Raw genomic sequence first — 20,635 nt, forward strand, 5'->3', positions numbered from 1 at the left:
CAATGATGTTTTGGGGTTGTTTTGCTGCCTCTGGCACTGGGTGCCTTGACTGTGTGCAAGGCATCATGAAATCTGAGGATTACCAAAGGATTTTGGGTCGCACTGTAGGGCCCAGTGTCAGAAAGCTGGGTTTGCGTCCAAGATCCTGGGTCTTCCAGCAGGACAATGACCCCAAACATACGTCAAAAAGCACTCAGAAATGGATGGCAAAGAAGCGCTGGAGAGTTCTGAAGTGGCCAGCAATGAGCCCAGATCTAAATCCCATTGAACACCTGTGGAGAGATCTTAAAATTGCTGTTGGGAAAAGGTGTCCTTCCAATAAGAGAGACCTGGAGCTGTTTGCAAAGGAAGAGTGGTCCAAAATTCCGGGTGAGAGGTGTCAGAAGCTTATTGATGGTTATAGGAAGCGACTGATTTCAGTTATGTTTTCCAAAGGGTGTGCAACCAAATATTAAGTTAAGGGTGCCAATACTTTTGTCCAGCCCATTTTTGGGGTTTTGTGTGACATTATGTCATATTTGCTTTTCTGCCTCTGTTTTATATTTGTTCCAATACATACAAAGGGAATAAACATGTGTATAGCAAAACATGTGTTAATGCAATACCTTTTTTGTGTGAAATACTTGATTTTCAGGAAAAATATCAAGGGTGCCAACAATTTCGGCCATGACTGTATATATATATATATATATATATATATATATATATATACAGTATACATATATTTATTTATTGAAATGTACTTTGAAATATATTGAATATGGCCAAAATGGTAGTATTTCAAATATATGTCAATATATTTGGGAAGAATATTTTTAAAATATATTTCAAATATATTTTTCTTACATATGTGAAGGGGTGGTAAAGGGTAGGCTTCTCTCTTGAATTCTTGACTCCTTTAAAAGAGAGGTGTGGGAATTAAAAAAAAGACAAACATTCATACTCACCAAGGTGGGTGCAGAATCTATATATGCTGCTTCTGTCCCCCGCTTGCTCTATGACTGAGAAATAAGCAATCAAACATTGCTGATTGCTCAGCTCTTGGTCTTCAGTCTGCAGAGAGCCAGTGACTGTCAGTCACTGGCTCTCTTCTCTGCTACTCCAGTGCTCCCTGGAGTTCTGGGCTGTGCAGGGGGCAGAAGCAGCTGGCTCAGGCTCTCAGCAGCTCACTGAGAAGCTGAGCCAGTTGCAGGTCCTGTCATCTGGGTGGATCCTGACTGTAAAGTCGGGATCTTTCCAGAGCCTGAACTGGCTGAGTGACATCAGCCTACAGCGGACTTTAGCCCACTGTCAGCTGAAAATGTGTCACAGGGATACAGAACAAAGTACAATTCTGTAACCCATAGGAGAAGTATAGCCAAAAGAGCTTTATTTAATACAATAAAATATACTGCCCATTTTAGAAGCTGCTTGCATTGCTTGCTATAAATATATGATCTATCAGGACATTTAGATCCTTCTACATCTTTGTCTCACCATATGGTACTACCTTTAAGATTGGATTGTTTGATGCTGTTCTGCTTCTAGTACAGAGTGGACCCGGTCAACTTTGCCGTCTCCGGCTTCCACAGATGCTTCTGTATGTTTTCAAATACATTTGATCTTAACACACTTTGGTTTAATATGGGGCATTAATGAACTATGCAAAAGGAACAAGATGGAAAAATTCTCTACAGTTGAATCCATGTCTACTGTGCAATCAATTTAGTGGAATGTTATTACTTACTGACTAATCACCAGCTGTCTTTTTCACTGGCAACAGAATGCTGTGAAATTGAATACTGTGTAGCATTAATTAATGGAATTAGGATACCACAGCCTACAAATTGTACCATGGTGTAAACATTTATATTCTTTTCTAAAGACTATACATTTGTCCAATCAAGGTACACCTGCCAAACAGCTCAAGTATTTAGAATGAACGTTTGACAATTGCAAAATATACCAGTTTTTTCTTAACTGCCTATTAACAGCTTAGAAGTAGCAGCAAGGGGTGGCTTAATAAATCCGTATAAAATTAAAGAATTTGCTGTGACATTGCTTAATGCGGAAATTAAAGTAAGGCAGGTTATTTGGTATTAATCTAAGGAGAAAAAGGGAAATAAAATTGGAAATTGTATGAGACATTATATTTGTTTTTTTCCTAATATATTTAGTGCTTAAAGTAACACTACATTTATTTTTTTGTTAAAATAATAAATATTTTATACTCACCAGCTCTGTGCAATGTTTTTGTACAGAGCGACCTCAAACCTCCTCTTTTCAGGTCCCCTGCTGGCGATCTTGGCTCCTCCTCTTCTTTGTGTGTCCCCATAGCGAGTCATTTGCTATGCAGGCACACAATGCATTCTTCCTTCCAAACTTGGGTGCTTAGCCCTGCCCCCCACTTCATCCTTACTGCATTTGATTGACAGCAGCAGTAGCTAATGGCTCCTGTTGCTGCTTGAGTCCTGTATGAAGAGAAAAAAAGGACAGACAAGAAGCAGCCGGGCACAGTGATGGATCGCTTCTCCCCTCTCTTCCTCTTTGCACAGGGAAGGGGGAGGACAGAATGCTGTAAAACAGGGGGATACAGGGAAAGCATTAAGTTAAAAAATTGCACTAATTTTCCCCGAAGCTTAGTGAATATGGTGAAGCTCTGCTGATGTTCATCATCAAATCATATGCAAGAAAATGTGCTGTTTTTTTTTGCCTTGTACCTAATTGGGTATTCTTTAAAAAGTGTAGCTTCTCCACATTTATTAAGCTCTGGAGAAAATGAGTACAACTGCACTTGCAAAGTGCATAGTCTATTTGCCTTTAGTAAATCATCCTCTATAGGTGTGACAGACCCAACCGGGACAGGGGCTTTTGGAGAGGACTGTTGGCTAGCCTCTTGTCTACTGACTATGGCTCCTCACCTTTGAGGGGGCTCCATTTTTAGGAGGTTTGTGCCTGGGGGACCTTTGAAGTAGTTTTACTTTGGATTCAAATCCATGTCTCCCCAAAACACACAAACTCTGAGAACTGGAGGACCCTGATACAGATTTGGGGCCTTTGTGTTTTTGGGGTATAGGATCAACAGTCAAAACCAGCATTGACTGCTTCAGCCCCCTCCTAGACTCAGATACTCAAAGCAGAAGATTATAATTGGCTCAAAACAACCTGATGCTGGGATCTCCTAGTGTTATGCGGAATTTGTTTATTAAGATGTTATGTGTTTACTGTTATAATTGGTACCTGTGCTTGCCTATCCAGTCTAGGTGTGAAGTGTCTTTATCATATTGTGTAATTTCCCCATTGTGTGCCTCATAGGTGTTACTTCCCATTGTTAATTGAATAACCTAATGGTTCTGTCTGTTTGCTAATCCTCCTGGAAATTCCTACAAGATGTGATTAGTCTTGTGTCTTTACCTAACCATTGTGGGATGTTTACCCCAATGTGTAATATATGTTTTTATTGTTTGTGTGTTGACTGCCCCTATTTATGAAGTGTATAAAAACCTGTATTTCTGTTCAATAAAGTCAGTCCTGTTTTACTCCAACATTGGTTCTGTCTGATGCTTGAGGAAAAATTTGCTATATTCTGGTTCCAGAGTGGAGCAGTTGTAGTTTGGCAGAGATACACAGTCAGGGTGTCAGGCAGTCTGCCACACTCAGTTTTTGCATTTGTGTTTTGTCCTAATGGCCATTGGTTCCATGCCAGCTTAGTGGGATCATGCATTTCTGACATGGATTTCTGAATTAACAGCATGCTTGGTGTGAATTTTGATTTTGATTTTATGTAGTGATGAACTCTTTGCAACTCACACATGTGATGAGAGCACACATTATTTATATTGTGCTTTCAGTACAATGAGTGTGCATATTGTGTATAATTGTTTAGTTATTTTAATCATATTGCAACAGTCATTTGGAGCACTTGTTGTGGTGAGTGAATGTATTTTCTTTTGTTTACTTTGGTTCATGTGCCCAGTGCATTCAAAATGCTGCGGTTCCCACTGTCATTAAATAGTGAAGAGAATTGGCTAAAGGCATAGAGTGGATTATGGTAGCCCCGTGCTTTGTGTTCACTGTGATGGCCATTGACCAATCACAGCGATCACAAATGTAAACAGTACTGTGTTAAGTCCTCCCCTTCTTTTTACAAAAAAGTAAGTGGAATAAGGAAAATGTAATAAAAAGATCCATTCAATCAATCCATCCAATAAATCCTCCTGACAGAAATGGAGGAACACATGATTGAAGTTGAGGGAGGCTTAAAGGGCCACTGATCACCAATTAGGAGGGGGACCACTGACCACCAATATTGTAGGATGGTTTGCTGGGGATTGAAAGTTCCAGTGACAAACCGTGATGGGGGAGTGGTTGGAGATTATAAAATGCCAATGACTACAAATGATTCCTTAAAGTGTTCCTAAATCCAGGACCATGCACTCACTCTATCTGGTCTCCCACAGTACATAGAAAATAGAAATGCAATTATTTTAGTAAATGTAAACTGCTAAATGCATTTTCTCATCAGCAGTTAGAGCAGTCTTGTGACTTCTATCAGTGTCCAGCAAAGCACTTTTTACAGCTTGTATGAGGAGTTTTCACTCTCCAGTAGGAGGATGCAGGAACCCTGACCTCTGTCTGGACAGTGCTGATTGGCCCCTGGGCTGGTCACATGCACTCTCCCCCCAAAAAAAACACACCAAATACACACCAAACTGACCATTTGCAGCTTGCCCCCAAGCCTCTGTTCTATCAGGAGATATGTAAGAGACACTGGAAGAGGGGGTGATCAGAGAAGTTAGGATCAATCATCCTTTTACACAATGTGGAGGATTAACCCCTTAGGCTCCATAGTGAGTATAACAAGCCTGCTTTACTGCATATACGGACTGATTTTACTGTTGTGGGTTTAGTAACACTTTAATTGTTTTGGGGGTTTTAACCACTGTAGGGCTGGTTGTTGTAATTATACATCTACTCAGTACACTTATTGTTTTGAGGGGGCATACCTGTATATCTTCACAGAATTGCACTCTTGGGATTGCTCTGTGATTGGGCAATCACAGTGATCACAGCTGTAAACAATGCCTGCAATCATATTTTCAATGGACAAAGGCTATCCACAGACAGAAAGTACAGAGCTAATGAGAGTGGCACAGAGTGTTCACTGTGACCAATCACAACAATCATAAATGTAAACACTTAATGTGGTGGGCAGCCAGATTTTTCCTTTTTGTCACATACACAAATCCATTATGAGAGTAGGGGATGGTCAGCAGTGTTCTAGTGTGACAACCACAGTACCCCTACATAATCACAGTATTCCAATACACCAGATCACAGTGTCCCATCTCACAGTAGTCACCTGATTACAGCCATCATCAGATTACAGTTAGCAACAGATTACAGCCAGTGCCTAATTAAAGGCAGCTTTTGATTACAGCCAGTGCCAGCACTTTCAGCATTACTGGTCACAGTCAAGTTAGTGTTTACCTTTTCACCTTGGGGTGACTGCTTTGTAAAATAGGGTAATTTTGTTGGTGTCTCTACTGTCCTGGCATTTAAGGGTCTCCATAAATATGATTTTTAAAGAAAGCAGATACATAATTTTTACCTCTTGAAAACCCAAAGGTTTTACTTGGATACACACACACACACACACACACACACACACACACACACACACACTCTCAGGCAGCTAGATAGGGGAACATTCTCACACCCATAGAAAAATTTATTTGGGGGTGTAAATACAGTATAACTATTCACTTTCTTTGTTTCAGAAAAAAAATTGTGGAGAGAATTGCTTTTTAAAACACTCACCATGCATCTTTTCAAATACTTGCAGGTTAATACTTTGACATGGCTTAAGGTGAAAATTGTTGACAAATCGCTGGGACAATGTTAAAATGGCATTATGGCCATAGGACAGATGGTGTTGAAGGCCTCCACCCCTGTTCATGGATAATTGTTCCACTTTACATAGATGGTCTCTTTCATGCCTTTTGCAAACCAATGGTCCTCTGCCCAAAAAATACACCTCATTGTCCCAAAAAGAATGTTTGTGTTTCTTTAAGTGTAGGAAAAGTACAGTTTTGACATATAGAATTTGTCCTCCTTTGTTGGTCCATTCATTGAGAGGTTGTTTTGTCCCCAAATGCACTGCGTATATCAATGTACTTCACTTGTGTTGGGTATTGGATCTTTTAGATATGCAATTATCTGTCTCAATATATTGTTGGACTTGATAGACATGTATAGTAGATTCAATGGATTAGATAAGATCATCATCAACATTAGAGTCCAAATTAATGTGACTAACTATTATTAAATATACCATGACCTATAGAAATTAGAACCTTCCCTGACAAGAGATGAAGAGATTCTCCTCCCACAGTATATTAAAATAAATTGCCCTGTGTGCTGTCCTTATACAGGGAATAAAAATAAAAGCTACAATTGCCCACTCTGTACATTGTAAAAGTAAGGAGTTCTGTGCAGTAAAAACCGATGCTGATAATTATTTTTAAAATATCTAACAAGAGAGCCCCATTATGATTTTACATATAGATTGTGTTCAACTACTGGGATAATGAAAGTCAGGTTAAGGAGACATGAAAAGTTGTAAATCGCACTTCCACTTACATGAATTAAAGCAGATGGTAAGAATTATTTCTAGGATGCAAGATTAGTTCTACCATGCAGAGTCCACATACACACAAAAAAATATACTAATAATTATACCCAGCATAAAGGACAAGAGAAGTGCTGCTGTGCAGTGTCTATCCATTCACAAAGGGAGGAGATGCTGAGAATTACACCTAATAAATAGCACCAGAGAAGTACAACTGTGCAGTGTCTCTACATACAGAATAAGAAAAGATATAGTGGATTGTACCCTGCATACATAACAAGAGATGTGTTTTTTGGAAGAGCTCACACTCATAGAATAAGAAGAGAATAGACACCTACAGTATGTATGTATATTATGTAAGTAGTGTAGTGCTTATCCCCAAAGCAGCCACTGGAAATAATCCAGGTCTCCTTTACCTGTTCAAAGGCTACCAGCCAGATACCAGTTTCAAGCTCAGTCTAAGGGTGTCTTTTTGAAAACATATTGCAGTACGTGAACACAGGTAGAAGGATGAGGGTGTACTGTTTAATTTGGCAACTATGTAGCAAATGAGGTTTAATGTTGATAAATGTAAAGTTATGCGCTTGGGGGCTAAGAATATGCATACATCATACATACTAGGGGGAGTACAACTGGGGGAATCAATGATGGAGAAGGATCTGGGAGTTGGTAGATCACAAGCTTAATAATGGCATGCAATGCCAAGCTGTGGTTTCTAAAGTGAGCAAAATCCTCTCTTGTATTAAAAGAGGTATAGACTCTAGATAGAGAGATATAATTTTACCCCTGTACAAATCATTAGTAAGACTTCACCTGGAATATGTAGTTTAGTTTTGGGCACCAATCTACAAAAAGAATGTTGGGGAACTGGAGAAAGTGTAGAGAAGGGCAACCAAACTGATAAGAGACATGGTGGAGCTCAACTATGAGGAAAGTTTAAAAAACAAGCAATTTATTCTCTCTTGAGAAGGAGATTAAGGGGGGATATGATCAACATGTATAAATACATCAGAGTTTCATATCATGAACTCGGTGTAGAGTTACTCACCCTGAAGTCATCACAGAGTACAAGGGGGCACTCTTTACATCTGGAGGAAAAGAGATTTAATCCCCAAATACAGAAAGGTTTCTTCACAGTAAGAGCTGTGAATATGTGGAATAGACTCCCTCAAGAGTTGGTTCTGACCAGCTCAGTAGATTGCTTTAAAAAAGGTCTGAATTCTTTCCCAGATACACAGAATATAACTGGATACTAACATTTATAGGTAAAGTTGATCCAAGGAATATCCATTTGCCTCTTGGGGATCAGGAAGGATTTTTTTCCCCTGCAGGAACAAATTGAATCATACTTTGTCACAAGTGTAATAAAAGCGCCACACCCTTAATACTTTAAAGCAGCAATTCCACCTCAAAGAAACTAAATAAATTTCTTAGTGCTATAACTTAAATAAAGGAATGCGCTAAAACCACAAACTATTCCTAATTTAGTGTAGAAACATTAGTGCAAAAGATATATATATATATCTATTCTCAATTAATATAAAAAAAAATCAAAATTATGTGCAAAACTATTTTTAGTGCATAAGTAATTTAAATAATTAAATTTGTGAATATAAAAATTGTCCAATTCTGAATATCTTCAAATGTCCAAACAAATCCTTTTCAAATTCAGGTGCTCTCAAAGAAATTGTGCCAAAATCCACCACCAAAGTAAAGTTGGGTAACTCACCAGAGCTCCATGCTGATCAATCTCTAGATCAGCAAAAAACGCTTTTTGCTCTGGGAGCAGATGCAATAAATCAACTTCTCAGGTGTGATGATCAATAGCTACACAATCATCCATAAGGTAGGTATCCACCACTCAATATAATGGTTCCAGGAGCATTATATCACTCTCTCTTTTTATATCTCTCCACCGAGGTCATGTTTGGGAATGAAACAGAAAATCATGGTGCAGCCAGTGTTTTTATAAAAGTAACCAACAATTTAATAAAGATTTACACTCACAAAAAGGGTGTCTTCACCGACACCAGTATAACAGCATAAAGCAGCAAATGGTATAACAGTCTCCTGTTCCCGGCACACTCACTACAGCGCTCTTGACTCAATCTTCTCCACAGACGTCAGCATCCAGCAAGCCAAGCCCTACTAGTTTCGTCATGAAGACGTCATTCATACCTACCTTATGGATGATTGTGTAGCTATTGATCATCACACCTGAGAAGTTGATTTATTGCATCTGCTCCCAGAGCAAAAAGCGTTTTTTGCTGATCTAGAGATTGATCAGCATGGAGCTCTGGTGAGTTACCCAACTTTACTTTGGTGGTGGATTTTGGCACAATTTCTTTGAGAGCACCTGAATTTGAAAAGGATTTGTTTGGACATTTGAAGAAATTCAGAATTGGACAATTTTTATATTCACAAATTTAATTATTTAAATTACTTATGCACTAAAAAATAGTTTTGCACATAATTTTGATATTTGTTTATATTAATTGAGAATAGATATATATATATCTTTTGCACTAATGTTTGAATCATACTTTGCTGGGTTTTTTATTTTTTTTTGCTTTCCTCGGAATTAACGGTGGGTATAGGATTATAACTTTTTTTTTTAGGTTGAACTAGATGGACTTTTCTCTTTTTTCAGACAGACTATCTATGTAACTATATAGGTTTTTTCCCTTTCTTTCTCCCTCTAGCTCCATCAAGTCTTTAGATTTAATTTTATATAGTTTACTATAGTACTTTTGAATACTGTCCGTGACACTTTTTTATTTGCACTAACATACAGTTTTGAGGACAAGCTTTCGGTGTATGTCCCCTTCTTCAAAATCTAAGCAGTACTATATAAATCACAAAATTTCAGCAGAATGTTAGAAGGGATGAAAAAAAAAAAAGAGACTAGAGATAAGATACAGCAAAAGCGAGGGGGGAAGGGGGGGGGGAATACTACACTCACACAGAGGGAGTCAAGTTGAGCTAATAGTCATAAAACTGTTGGATAATGAGTGAGGAATCCCATGTCCAAATTAAGGCCGTTATCTCTTGTGTCAAATAGAATTATCATTCTTAGTAAGCGGCGGACTGACCATTTGGAAACTCGGGCACTGCCGGAGGGCCTGGGGTCGGTAGGGGGCCCCATGAGATGCCCCTGGTACCTTTTTCATAGGCTTTTTTGAGTTTGGGTGAGGACACAGGGGCCCCACAATCCCCTATTGCCCGGGGGCCCCATGAGTTGTCAGTCCGCCCCTGTTCTTAGTTCAAATTTTTTCTTTCCTAAATGGATTTGAAATTTCCTTTAAGAACTAAAATATTGAGGTCTCCCATTGTGTAGCCTGGTTGTGCGAAATGGTGTCCTACAGGTGTGCAGAGGTCATCTTCTTTATGTTCCTTGATGTTATGTCTGTGCAAATTCATCCTTGTTTGCAACTTCTGTTCTGTTTCACCAACATAATATCCTTTGCTGCATTTTCTGCACTGGATAAGGTACACAATATTACTGGAGGTGCAGCTGTATGATCTGGAAATATTGAAGATCCCTTTTGAGTGTCTGACACTTTTTGATGGATTGATTTGGTTGCACAGTTTGCAGCGTTTTCTATTGCAGGGTGTGCTTCCATTATTTGTGACATCTTGATCAGAAGGAAGTTTCCTACTGATTAGTTTAAAGTTATTAGTTTATAGTACTTTTGAAATAGTTTTGCATTATCGATAGTTGAATATACCATTTCTCCATTCTCATCTTTAATTTTTTTTACATAATTTCTCATTTTCCTTTCTCTTAACCTTCTCATTAGATATTTTCTTGGTCTATTCCCCTACTGATATCTTTCTTTAGCAACCCTGTTAAAGACTCTTCTCGTTTCCAGTTCCATTAAGTCTTTTAACTATTCTCTTTTTTGAGTTATCTTCTGTTGTATCTCTATTTCTATTTGCTACTTATGCAGTTGTTCTAAATTGTGTACTTCCTCAGTTAATAATCTTATTTTCTTTCCCCTTTCTTTCTTTTTTTCGGCCCTTATTGAGATCAGAATTGCCCTGATAAATACCTTATGTTGTTCCCAAACTGTTGCAACGGATATGTCTTCAGTCTCATTAAGTGTAAAATATTGCTCTAGTTCCTTCTTTATTCTCTTCTCCATCTCAACTTCCTGTATAAGCGTCTCATTTAATATCCATTTGCTACTTCTATTCCATTCCCCTTCCCACCTTAATCTCATTGTGACAGGTGCATGGTCTGATAGTGACATTATCTCAATTTTGGAATTTACCAAAGACTCCAAGTGTTTGTGTTCTATCATTATACAGTCCAATCTTGAATACTTCCCATGCACTGGAGAGAAGACGGTATAGTCTCTATCTCTTGGATGTTTAATTCTCCAAGAATTGATGTAGCATTTTTTTTTATCAACTTTAGACTTTTACCACCATCCCTCTGTGCCCTTGATGATGTGTCCATCCAAGGATCCATGCAAACATTAAAATCTACTGCCACAATCAGATAATCTTTTTTTAAAATCTTGAAGTTTTCTTAACAGACCCTCCAGATATACCATTGAATTCTTATATGGGCAATAAATATTTACTAATGTACATTCTATTCTTTGTAATTTCCCTTTCAAAAATAGAAACAGGCCTTCCGGATCTACCATTCTGTCTTCTGTACAAAATCTTAAATTTTTTCTAAACCAATTGTTACCTCTTTTGCACGTTTTATTGGTGAATCCCCATAATACCACATTTGATAATGTTTAGAATATAGCTTAACATTAGTATCCTGAGATAAATGCGTCTCCTGCAAAAACACTACATTAATGGAACGTTGATGGATTTCGCTTAGTATCTTATGCCTTTTAGTGCTCAGACCTTTCACATTATATGTCATAAAATTACTCACATTCATTCCTACTACTGGTTCTCTTCTCCATCCCTAAACCAACTTAAAGAAGAGCAGGTGTGTACAATTTGAAACAGGAAAATATCTTCAGAGTGAATTTTACCTCTCATCCTCCCTCCCCCCAAATCCCCCTCCCCAGCTCCCTTCCCTTCCCTCCCCTCCCACCTACCCTTCCTTTTTTTGGAACCCTTCCTGGCCCTGGAATTGGATGTGGTTTATTACCACTATCGGTTCCTCTTAGGATAAGACTCGAAACACCTGTTCAGGACACTATCTCCAATCCTTAATCACAAGCATATGTGACGTAATTGAGCCTCCCGATGCCCTATTTAAAATTATGGGAGAAGGAGAGGAAGAAAGACAAGAGGAAAGAGGAGAGAGAAGAGGAAGACAAAAAAAAAGCTGGTGTACTTAGAGGAGGCCGGACAACCTACAGTAGAGGAAGAGAGATTAGTAGCATTAGATAGGTCAATATTTCAGGAAGAAATGTATGCAGCATTAAAGAGCACAGCTGCAGGAAGGTGCCCTGGACCAGATGGATACACGTTGAGATAGTACAGGAAAAGTAAAGAACAACTTGTGCCTAAATTGTGTATGTACATGAATGCATTAGTAGAGGGGACAGAAATAAGAGAGGAATCATTGCAGGCATATATTACAATCATATCAAAAGAGGAAAAAGACCTGTCCCAGTGTGCCAGTTACAGACCCATATCATTATTAAATATAGATACAAAATGATACACAAAGGTTTTAGCAAATAGGATGAAAGAGTTGATGTCAGTAGTGGATACATTTAGATCAGGTGGGTTTTATCCCGAGGAGGGAAGGAAGGCATAATGGAATAAGATCATTTCTTTTTCTACAAAAAAGTAAGCAAAAGTAAGTGAGTCACCCGATGTTAGTTTTGTCGATTGATGCTGAAAAAGCCTTTGATGGGGTAGATTGGGGATTTATGATTGATATACTGGATGTACTAGGAATTGGTCCTAAAATGGTACAATGGATAAAAAGTTTATATAGTTATCCATCAGTAGCAGTAATGGTTAATGTTACACTGTCACAGTCTTTTAAAATGTATAACAGAACAATGCAGGGATATTCACTCTCCCCTCTATTGTTTGTTATATCCTTGGAACCGTTATTAGCGACTGTACAAAAGAATATAGATGTAAAGGGAATCTTGATAGGAGACGTGGAACATAAGGTCGCAGCATATGCAGACAATGTTATTTTACATTGTAACCCCCAGGGTAACCTTAACCAACCTAATGACAGTTTTAAAATATTTTGGAGAGTTATCAAACTTGAAAATTATTCCATCGAAGTTGGAGATGTTAAATATTAATATTCAGAAGATATATAAACAGATACTACAGAATGCCTTCCTCTTTGTATGGAGGAAAAGGAATTGAGCTATTTAGGTGTAAAGTTAACCCTTTCTTTAAAGAATATATATATCAGATAAATTATATTCAATTAATAAATGAGATAAAGGATGAATTGAGGAAAATATCAATAGGACTACTGTTGTGGATTGGCATTATAACTATGCTAAAGATGGTGATAGTCCCAAGATCCTGTATAAATTTCATATGCCACAATATATTTACCAGGGTCATTCTTCAAGACTATTAAAGGAATGATACTTAAATACATATGGGTAAATAAAAAACCAAGAGTTAAATACAAGGTTTTTGTAAAGATAGAATCAATGGGGGTTTAAATGCGCCAGATTTTAGGAGCTATTACTGTTCAGTGCAATTCACGGGGGGGGGGGGGGGGAAGCTGAATAAAGATAGAAAGCACTTTGAGTGAGTCACAATAAGATAAGATTATCTGGCTTCCACAACAGTTTCAATTTTTTTGGGAAAAACAAGTATTCTAACAAGGAATGTTTTTAGGGTATGGAATAGAATTCATAAACAAAGGGGGCGGGAGTATAATTCGCTGTTAATACCACTGGGGGGAACATAATTCTTCCCTCCAGGGAAAGAGAATATTGCAAGTAAATGGATCAAAGATAGGAATGCATGTTTAAAATATATCACTGATAAGGGGGAATTGTGTTCTTTCTTAGATTTAAAAAACAAGAAAGAATAATTTTTTATGTTGGATGAGTGGCGTTATTGCCAATTAAGACATTTTGTTGCAGTGCTCCCGCAGCCACTAAGAGCAGTGGAGGACATGTATCTATTTGAACAACTTTTTAGTTTGGAAAGAATGAGAAAACATGTTACCTCCTGCATATATAAGATCCTTACTAGTATATCTGGATCAATCTCTCCACTGTTTTTGGAAAAGTGTAAAAAGGAGCTTGGGACAAAATTAAATGAACAAGAAAAAAAGAAAATATTTAATTTATCCCATGGTGCGGTAGATATGAATACAGTAGAAATTAATTCTAAATGTTTAATAAAATGGTATAGTACACCAAGTGTGACACATAATCAACAACTAGAGAATTCACCTCTATGTTGAAGGGAGTGTGGGGTGAAAGGAACAATTGCACATATATGGTGGGATTGTCCCAAAATACAGGAATGTTGGCAAGGAATAATACACCAAATACACAAGATTAGTATACTGAAACATCCCTGGGTCTGCTTATTCCACAAATCCGAGCTTACGGTGAAACAATATAAGAACACAATGGTATTTTATTTAATAAATGTGGCAAAAGGATTGATCCCTAAATTCTGGAGGATGCAGGAAACCCCGAAAACAAAGATTAGATAAATAGAGTGGAGTTTATCTATAAGATGGAGGAACTATACCATATTGGAGAGGATACAACTGAAACGTTTAGGAACATTTGAGATAGATGGAAGGATTTAAAAACATCCAAGAGATTTTTAGAACTGATTGGACTGTAAAGGAGGGGTAGAGACAAGATAGAAATGATGGTTTCCTTATTTACGTTGTTTGGTAGGTAGGGAAGGAGAGTGGTATAATGAAGAAAGATGTCAAGAGCAAAATAGAGGAACAGGAAGAAAGAGAAAATAGAAGGAGGTGACCAGGGGTGAGGGTTAGGAAGGAGGGGAAGGGATTTTGTAAAGTTTTATTTGGAGAGTATGTGATTGCAATGTTTGAATACTGTGCTGTATTTATAATATAAACATAATAAAAATAAATTTAAAAAAACTTTTTTAATGGGGGTTAGAGGGTTAACTCCAAAGAGGTGGAGTTGGGTTCTAAATATTTCTCTGAGGTGATTGTAGCCGTATTAGAGCATTTGCGACAAAAACAATTGAGTACTGTCCGTGATACTTTTTTTATTTGCACTAACATACAATTTTGAGGACAAGCTTTCGGGGTATGTCCCCTTCTTCAAAGTCCAAGCAGTACTATACAAATCACAAAGTTTCAGCAGAACGTTAGAAGGGATGAAAAAAAAAAAAAAAAGAGGTTAGAGATAAGATACAGCAAAAGCGAGAGGGGGAGGGGGAGGGGGAATACTACACTCACACAGAGGGAGTTAAGCTTGAGCTAATAGTCATAAAACTGTTGGATAATGATTGAGGAATCCCATGTCCAAATTCAGGCGGTTATCTCTTGTGTCAAATAGAATTATCATTCTTAGTTCAAAAGTTTTTCTTTCCTGAATGGATTTGAAATTTCCTTTAAGAACTAAAATATTGAGGTCTCCCATTGTGTGGCCTGGTTGTGCAAAATGGTGTCCTACAGGTGTGCAAAAGTCATCTTCTTTATGTTCCTTGATGTTATGTCTGTGCAAATTCATCCTTGTTTGCAACTTCTGTGCTGTTTCGCCAATATAAGATCCTTTGCTGCATTTTCTGCACTGGATAAGGTACACAACATTACTGGAGGTGCAGCTGTATGATCCGGAAATATTGAAGATCCCTTTTGAGTGTCTGACACTTTTTGATGGATTGATTTGGTTGCACAGTTTCTCTGAAATGTTTAAACTAATGCGGATTATGCTGGTTGGATGTAATCATGCAAACTCCATTTCTGTTCAGGCAGTGAGCTTTATTAACATTCCATGATCACCAATGAGCTTGAGCTTCAATGCCATGTAATATTGATGTTATGTCGTTCTTTGGAATCAGGAGACAGTTAGGACCCAAGAGACATGCTTGGTGCATTTAACTCTTATACATGTCTTCTCATCCACACCTTCACTAACAAGACCCAACATTAAGATTGTGCACAATATTGTTTGTAGTACTACCCAGTGTGCACAAAAGTATTTTACAGATTTCTAAAAAAGTGCCCCTTCCAGGATAACACTTGTTAAAGCTAATAGTAGTCAATAAATTAAATGCATACATGGAATACACACACAAGACTTTTTCCTGCCAAAATAATTTGTATTTCTGTTCACACTCTTATGCTCTAAAACTCAGATTTTGATACTATTGAATTTTACAGCTTCCTTTGTGACCTGAGCTGGGAAAGAGCATCATCAAAGTACAAGATCCCCTTTATGTTCTCCAGCTACCAGTCCCCTAAGACATGTTAGACCCATTCCATCTAAAAGAGCCTGTTTTGCCCATAGTGTATATACATTATATAAATTACAGACACTGCTTTTATTTGCCAGACCTTCAAAAAAGTATTCATACAAAGTCATTTTTTTTTGTTTCTATGTTCTTTTTTCATTACGTGCCTTTGTTTTTGACTATCACATGTTCTTGTTAGAATTGTAATCTGTCGAGAGCGCGGTCAATAGTAATCTGTGTACCCATATCAGAAACCTGTGCAGCCATAGAGTGAACTGGTAGTATGCAAAACAGGTAGAGAAATCCTATGTCCAAGACACACCCTAACACCCTGTCCAAGGGTAAGTGGGGGGTTTTCATTGGAAGATGACTTGGAACCTAGGTTTCTAAGGAAATCACAGCTTATATAGTGGGGTGGAGGGAAGAGGGTATTGGTGCATTACATATAATATTTCACGTGTTGCTGTTCAAATCTAGGTACAGTCAGGAACGTGGGGGAGAGCATTATATATTCGGGGAGAGGTTTCTATGAGCTCATGTGTAGTCAAGAAGTTCGTGAGAAGACATTATGGGCAAGATATGTCAGGGTGTGGTATGATCATATAATAACAGTACCACAGAACCGCAATAAAAACATGAAATAAGATGTAAAAAGCTCAGTCTGGAACATCTCATGGATCGTAGAGTATGATCCTAACGGGTAACTCAAGACGGTCTCATTAAACCGTAATATTGCATACACAAGATCACAATCGCATGAGATTCCCTGTCTAAGGACAGCATTAGCAAAATGCGTTGAGGTTCAGTGACTCAGGTGTATGTCAAGGGAAATGGGTGGTCTGTATCCCTGGATCTCAAACAAATAAATACTTCGGTCTCAGCCGAGACCACCAGCACAATGCAGTAGGCCATCACTGATCGATCAAACGAACTCCAGAGTCGATAAGATAGGGAATTGCAGCTCTATTAGCACTGTTACCATGCAACCTGCAGCAAACAAGAGCTAGTATAATATCAGTATCTACATTCAAACTCTGTGTACACATAATGGACAGATGGTATACATGAGAGTTGGAACAGTCTAATACAGTAAACATACCCTAGCGTCTTGTCCCAAGGAGGATAGGAGGTTTTCCATTGAAGGCAAAGTGGAACCAGGGTTTAAAGAGAAAGCATTGGGTCCATTGGGTCTTCATTTGTCTGAGATGGGAGGTGGGATTCGCCAGACCAATTGGGTATGTCCACTATTGGGATATCAAGGGCCTCTCAAAATGGTGCGATATCCTCTGGGAATCTCAGGAGAGCTGATCTCCCCATGTGTGTTGCTGAGAGGCCAAATGGAAGATCTAATAAAGGGTGTAAGTCCTTTCTGCGTTGCAATGTAAGATGGGAGAGGTCCTGAAATAATTTAATTTCTGCTCCATTATATATCACGCGGTTGTGTTCTCGTGCCCTGCACAATATTTCTTCCTTAAGGCGGAAGTCGATTAGGCAGCAAATTATATCTCTCGGGGGGTCAGTATCTCTACCTCTAGGACGAAGCGCCCTATGGAGACGTTCGAACTCAATTGGAGATGCCTGTGGTCTTTCCAAAAGATCATTGAAAATGGTTAAGAGTGTTTGGGTGAGTTGACCTGCTTCAGTTGCCTCAGGGACACCACGTACCCTTAAATTATGACGTCTACCCCTGTTATCTAGGTCCTCGATGTGACGATCAAGCTCTCTTAGATGCATAGTGTGCGTATCTACCAGCTTGTGCATATTATGGATGGCAAGGTCTTGCATGATAACTTTATCCTCCACTGCTTCAAGCCTTTGGGCCACTGCCTGCATATCCATACGTAACTCAGCGATTGCTGCAGAGAGGGTCTCTTTAATATCTGATGCTACTGCTTTCAAATCCCCTATAGTGAGAGGGGAGGCTGCAGGAAGGCAGTCTGTGGTTGCTGTGGCTGGATTACTGCTCTGTGAGTGAGACACTGCATTAAGCGGACGTAGGGGAGAAGCAGGGGAGGGGGCCTCAGTGTGTTCTGGGGTCTGGGACTGGAATAACTCCAGAATGCTGAGACTTGCAGGACCGCTAGGCTGGCAGGGAGATCGTGACTGTGGGGCGGCGGGTCTCCTATCCGCTTTCCCTATATCAGTGGCGTCTCTCCTTGTTAGTAGCACGTATTCCCACCTCTGTGTGTCAGGGCTCCGGGAAGTAAGCTAGCATTTTCTCGGGGCTCAAGCCAAGCCCCCAAGCAATTAAAACTTGTCAATCTCCAGAAAGGCCAGAGTGGGCTTCAGTCTGCAGGGGAAGGTAAGTGGGCACAGGGCCTGAGAGTGTGCAAACTCCCCAGATTTCTGGTTTCTGGGCCCTTCAGAGGGGGTGTAGGGAGCACCTCTTTTTTTACCCCCCAGGTGTATGATTGCCGATTTTACAGTGCCTGCAGGCCTGGTGGGGGTTCAATATGGCCTGCTGTTGTGGGGGAGCCTCAAGGCCTTTATCACAAGCCGTATCCTTGGGTCTGGGTGGGGGGGCCCGCTGGGCCGGGTAAGGTCACTTGATGGTCCGGGTGGGGGCAATGATCCACAGTAACCCCCTCTCCGCACTCACCCGATTACTGGACGGGCACAGGATCGGCGGCCACCGCGGCTTTAGCAGGCCGCACTAGGCCGCAATATTCCTCTGCTACGGAGGGGGGCCAAAGTCCCTCGGCACCCCTCCATTGTGTACCTGGAAGCTGTGCGGGACCGCTGGCTGGCTCCCCGATTCCACTGCCGCCTGGATGGCAGTGGATTACGAGTGACTGTGCCGGAGCTCCGAACTATGTGGCTGGTCCGGTCGCCATCTTGGACACGCCCCAATATTTTTACATATATTTGTGAATGCATTCCAAAAATGTAGATCAAATGTATTTTTAAAGACATACAGTATATTTGAAAATGTACTTTTAAAAATGTAAAATATTTTGTAATATATAAAAAAACTAATTACAGCATATAATATATAAATGTATTGTAATTGTACTGTCTCCCTTACATTGTAAAGCGCTGCGCAAACTGTTGGCGCTATATAAATCCTGTATAATAATAATTATATATATTGAATACGGCCAAAATTTTAGTATTTCAAATATATGTCAATATATTTGGAAAGACTATTTTTTACAATATATTCAAAATATATTTTTCTTCCATGTGGGACATTCCTAGTTTTCAAATATATGTGCTTAAACAGAGGTCTCTTTTCAAAGGAAAACTTTAGTTGTCTTCACACCCTTGATGTACCATATTAAATCAAGCAAGCTTACAAATGTAAGTTTCCACATTTTACATTTATCCTGTTGATCTTTTTAGTTTTATTGAAATAAGAAAGGTATTACAAATTCAGAGCTTCTTTTTTCCATCAGAAGGTTGCTGCCATGAAGGCATCTTTTATATTAGCGCTTTATTGGCTGGTATGGATCTACAGGGAGTATACAGGTTTAAATAGAAAATGCATTTAAATGGATGTTCATGTAAAAGTAATCAGCTTGGTGTGAATTACTTTTCCTGGTGTGTGCTTGTATTTTAAAATGTTGTTTCTTAACAGAGTTTGTAATTGTTTATCTACTGTATATGTGGAAAAATATATTTTGGGTCTGCTTTTACAGTTCTACAAAATTGTCTGGTCTTATTGCTACTTCTCATGGCAAAGTGATGGCAGTAAATATATAGAACTTGCTATAATAATAGAGTGGAGTGTTGTAGTTCTGGTGTCTACCAGAAGCTAGAAGTTTCTGGTAAACAGTTTCCATCTGATGCTGGCTGTTGGGAGGGTATTTAATCTCTACTCTGCTAGTACACTGCTAGTCAGTGTTTTGCTCTTGCTTTGTCTGCCATCCAGATGCATGCTTTCTGCTTAATAAGACTAGGTCTAGCTCATCCTGTCTTCCATGTTCAATGCAAGGGGTGGAACAGTTGCTAGCAATCAAGCACACATCCTGCTGATACACAAAAAATAGAGACCTTGGAATGGCAGTTGGGTCTATAGAACTGTGAGCACAGGATGATACACAATGGCATGTAGCCCACCACTATTTAATCTGAAATATTTTATTGTATAGCACTGTATCTCTCCGTACGCTCCCTCTGTAAAGATTTGTCACCTTTCACTGAACAGCTAAACAGAGATCCCATCTTTAAAGTATGGGTCCAGCCAGATGCATGGGGGTTTATTTACTAAAGCTGGAGAGTCCAAAATCAGACTCCCTTCTGCATAGAAACCAATCAGCTTCCAGGTTTCATTGCCAAAGCTTCATTGAACAAGCTGAGGTTAGAAGCTGATTGGTTTCTATGCAGAAGGGAGTCTGATTTTGGACTCTCCAGCTTTAGTAAATAAACCCCATGATGTCGAGAAAATGAACCAGCTCCATAGCGCAGCACTCCAGTAAGGCAGACAAGAGAGCAGGTGACTAACAGTCGCTAGTTCTCTGCTCACTGCAGACTGAGAACTGAGCAATCAGTGATGTATTATAATATTCTAAAGAATATGAAATGTGGCTCTATAAAAATCATGAGTGGATGGGGAAGGGGGGGGCACATATGTCATTGAGATCCAGCCCTTGGAATACCTCTTCATTTTCTCATTGAATTAAAGAGAAATTACATGTATTTTGTATAAGGGCAGGTAAA

At 39.1% G+C, this 20,635-nt stretch overlaps 1 protein-coding gene across 1 annotated transcript in view; it reads right to left on the reverse strand.

The window, feature by feature from the left end:
- The window catches only part of LOC149441404 (uncharacterized), a 32,656-nt gene extending 14,841 nt beyond the window's left edge, over positions 1–17,815 (reverse strand). Inside the window, 1 exon segment of the mRNA XM_089657393.1 lies at positions 17,506–17,815. Coding sequence (XP_089513519.1) covers positions 17,506–17,815 — 310 coding nt within the window.
- Positions 17,816–20,635: the final 2,820 nt, after the last annotated feature.

The sequence above is a fragment of the Staurois parvus genome, unplaced genomic scaffold, assembly GCF_062004578.1.
Source record: "Staurois parvus isolate SC_StPar_1 unplaced genomic scaffold, SC_StPar_1.0 ptg000988l, whole genome shotgun sequence".
Classification (NCBI taxonomy): Eukaryota; Metazoa; Chordata; class Amphibia; order Anura; family Ranidae; genus Staurois; species Staurois parvus.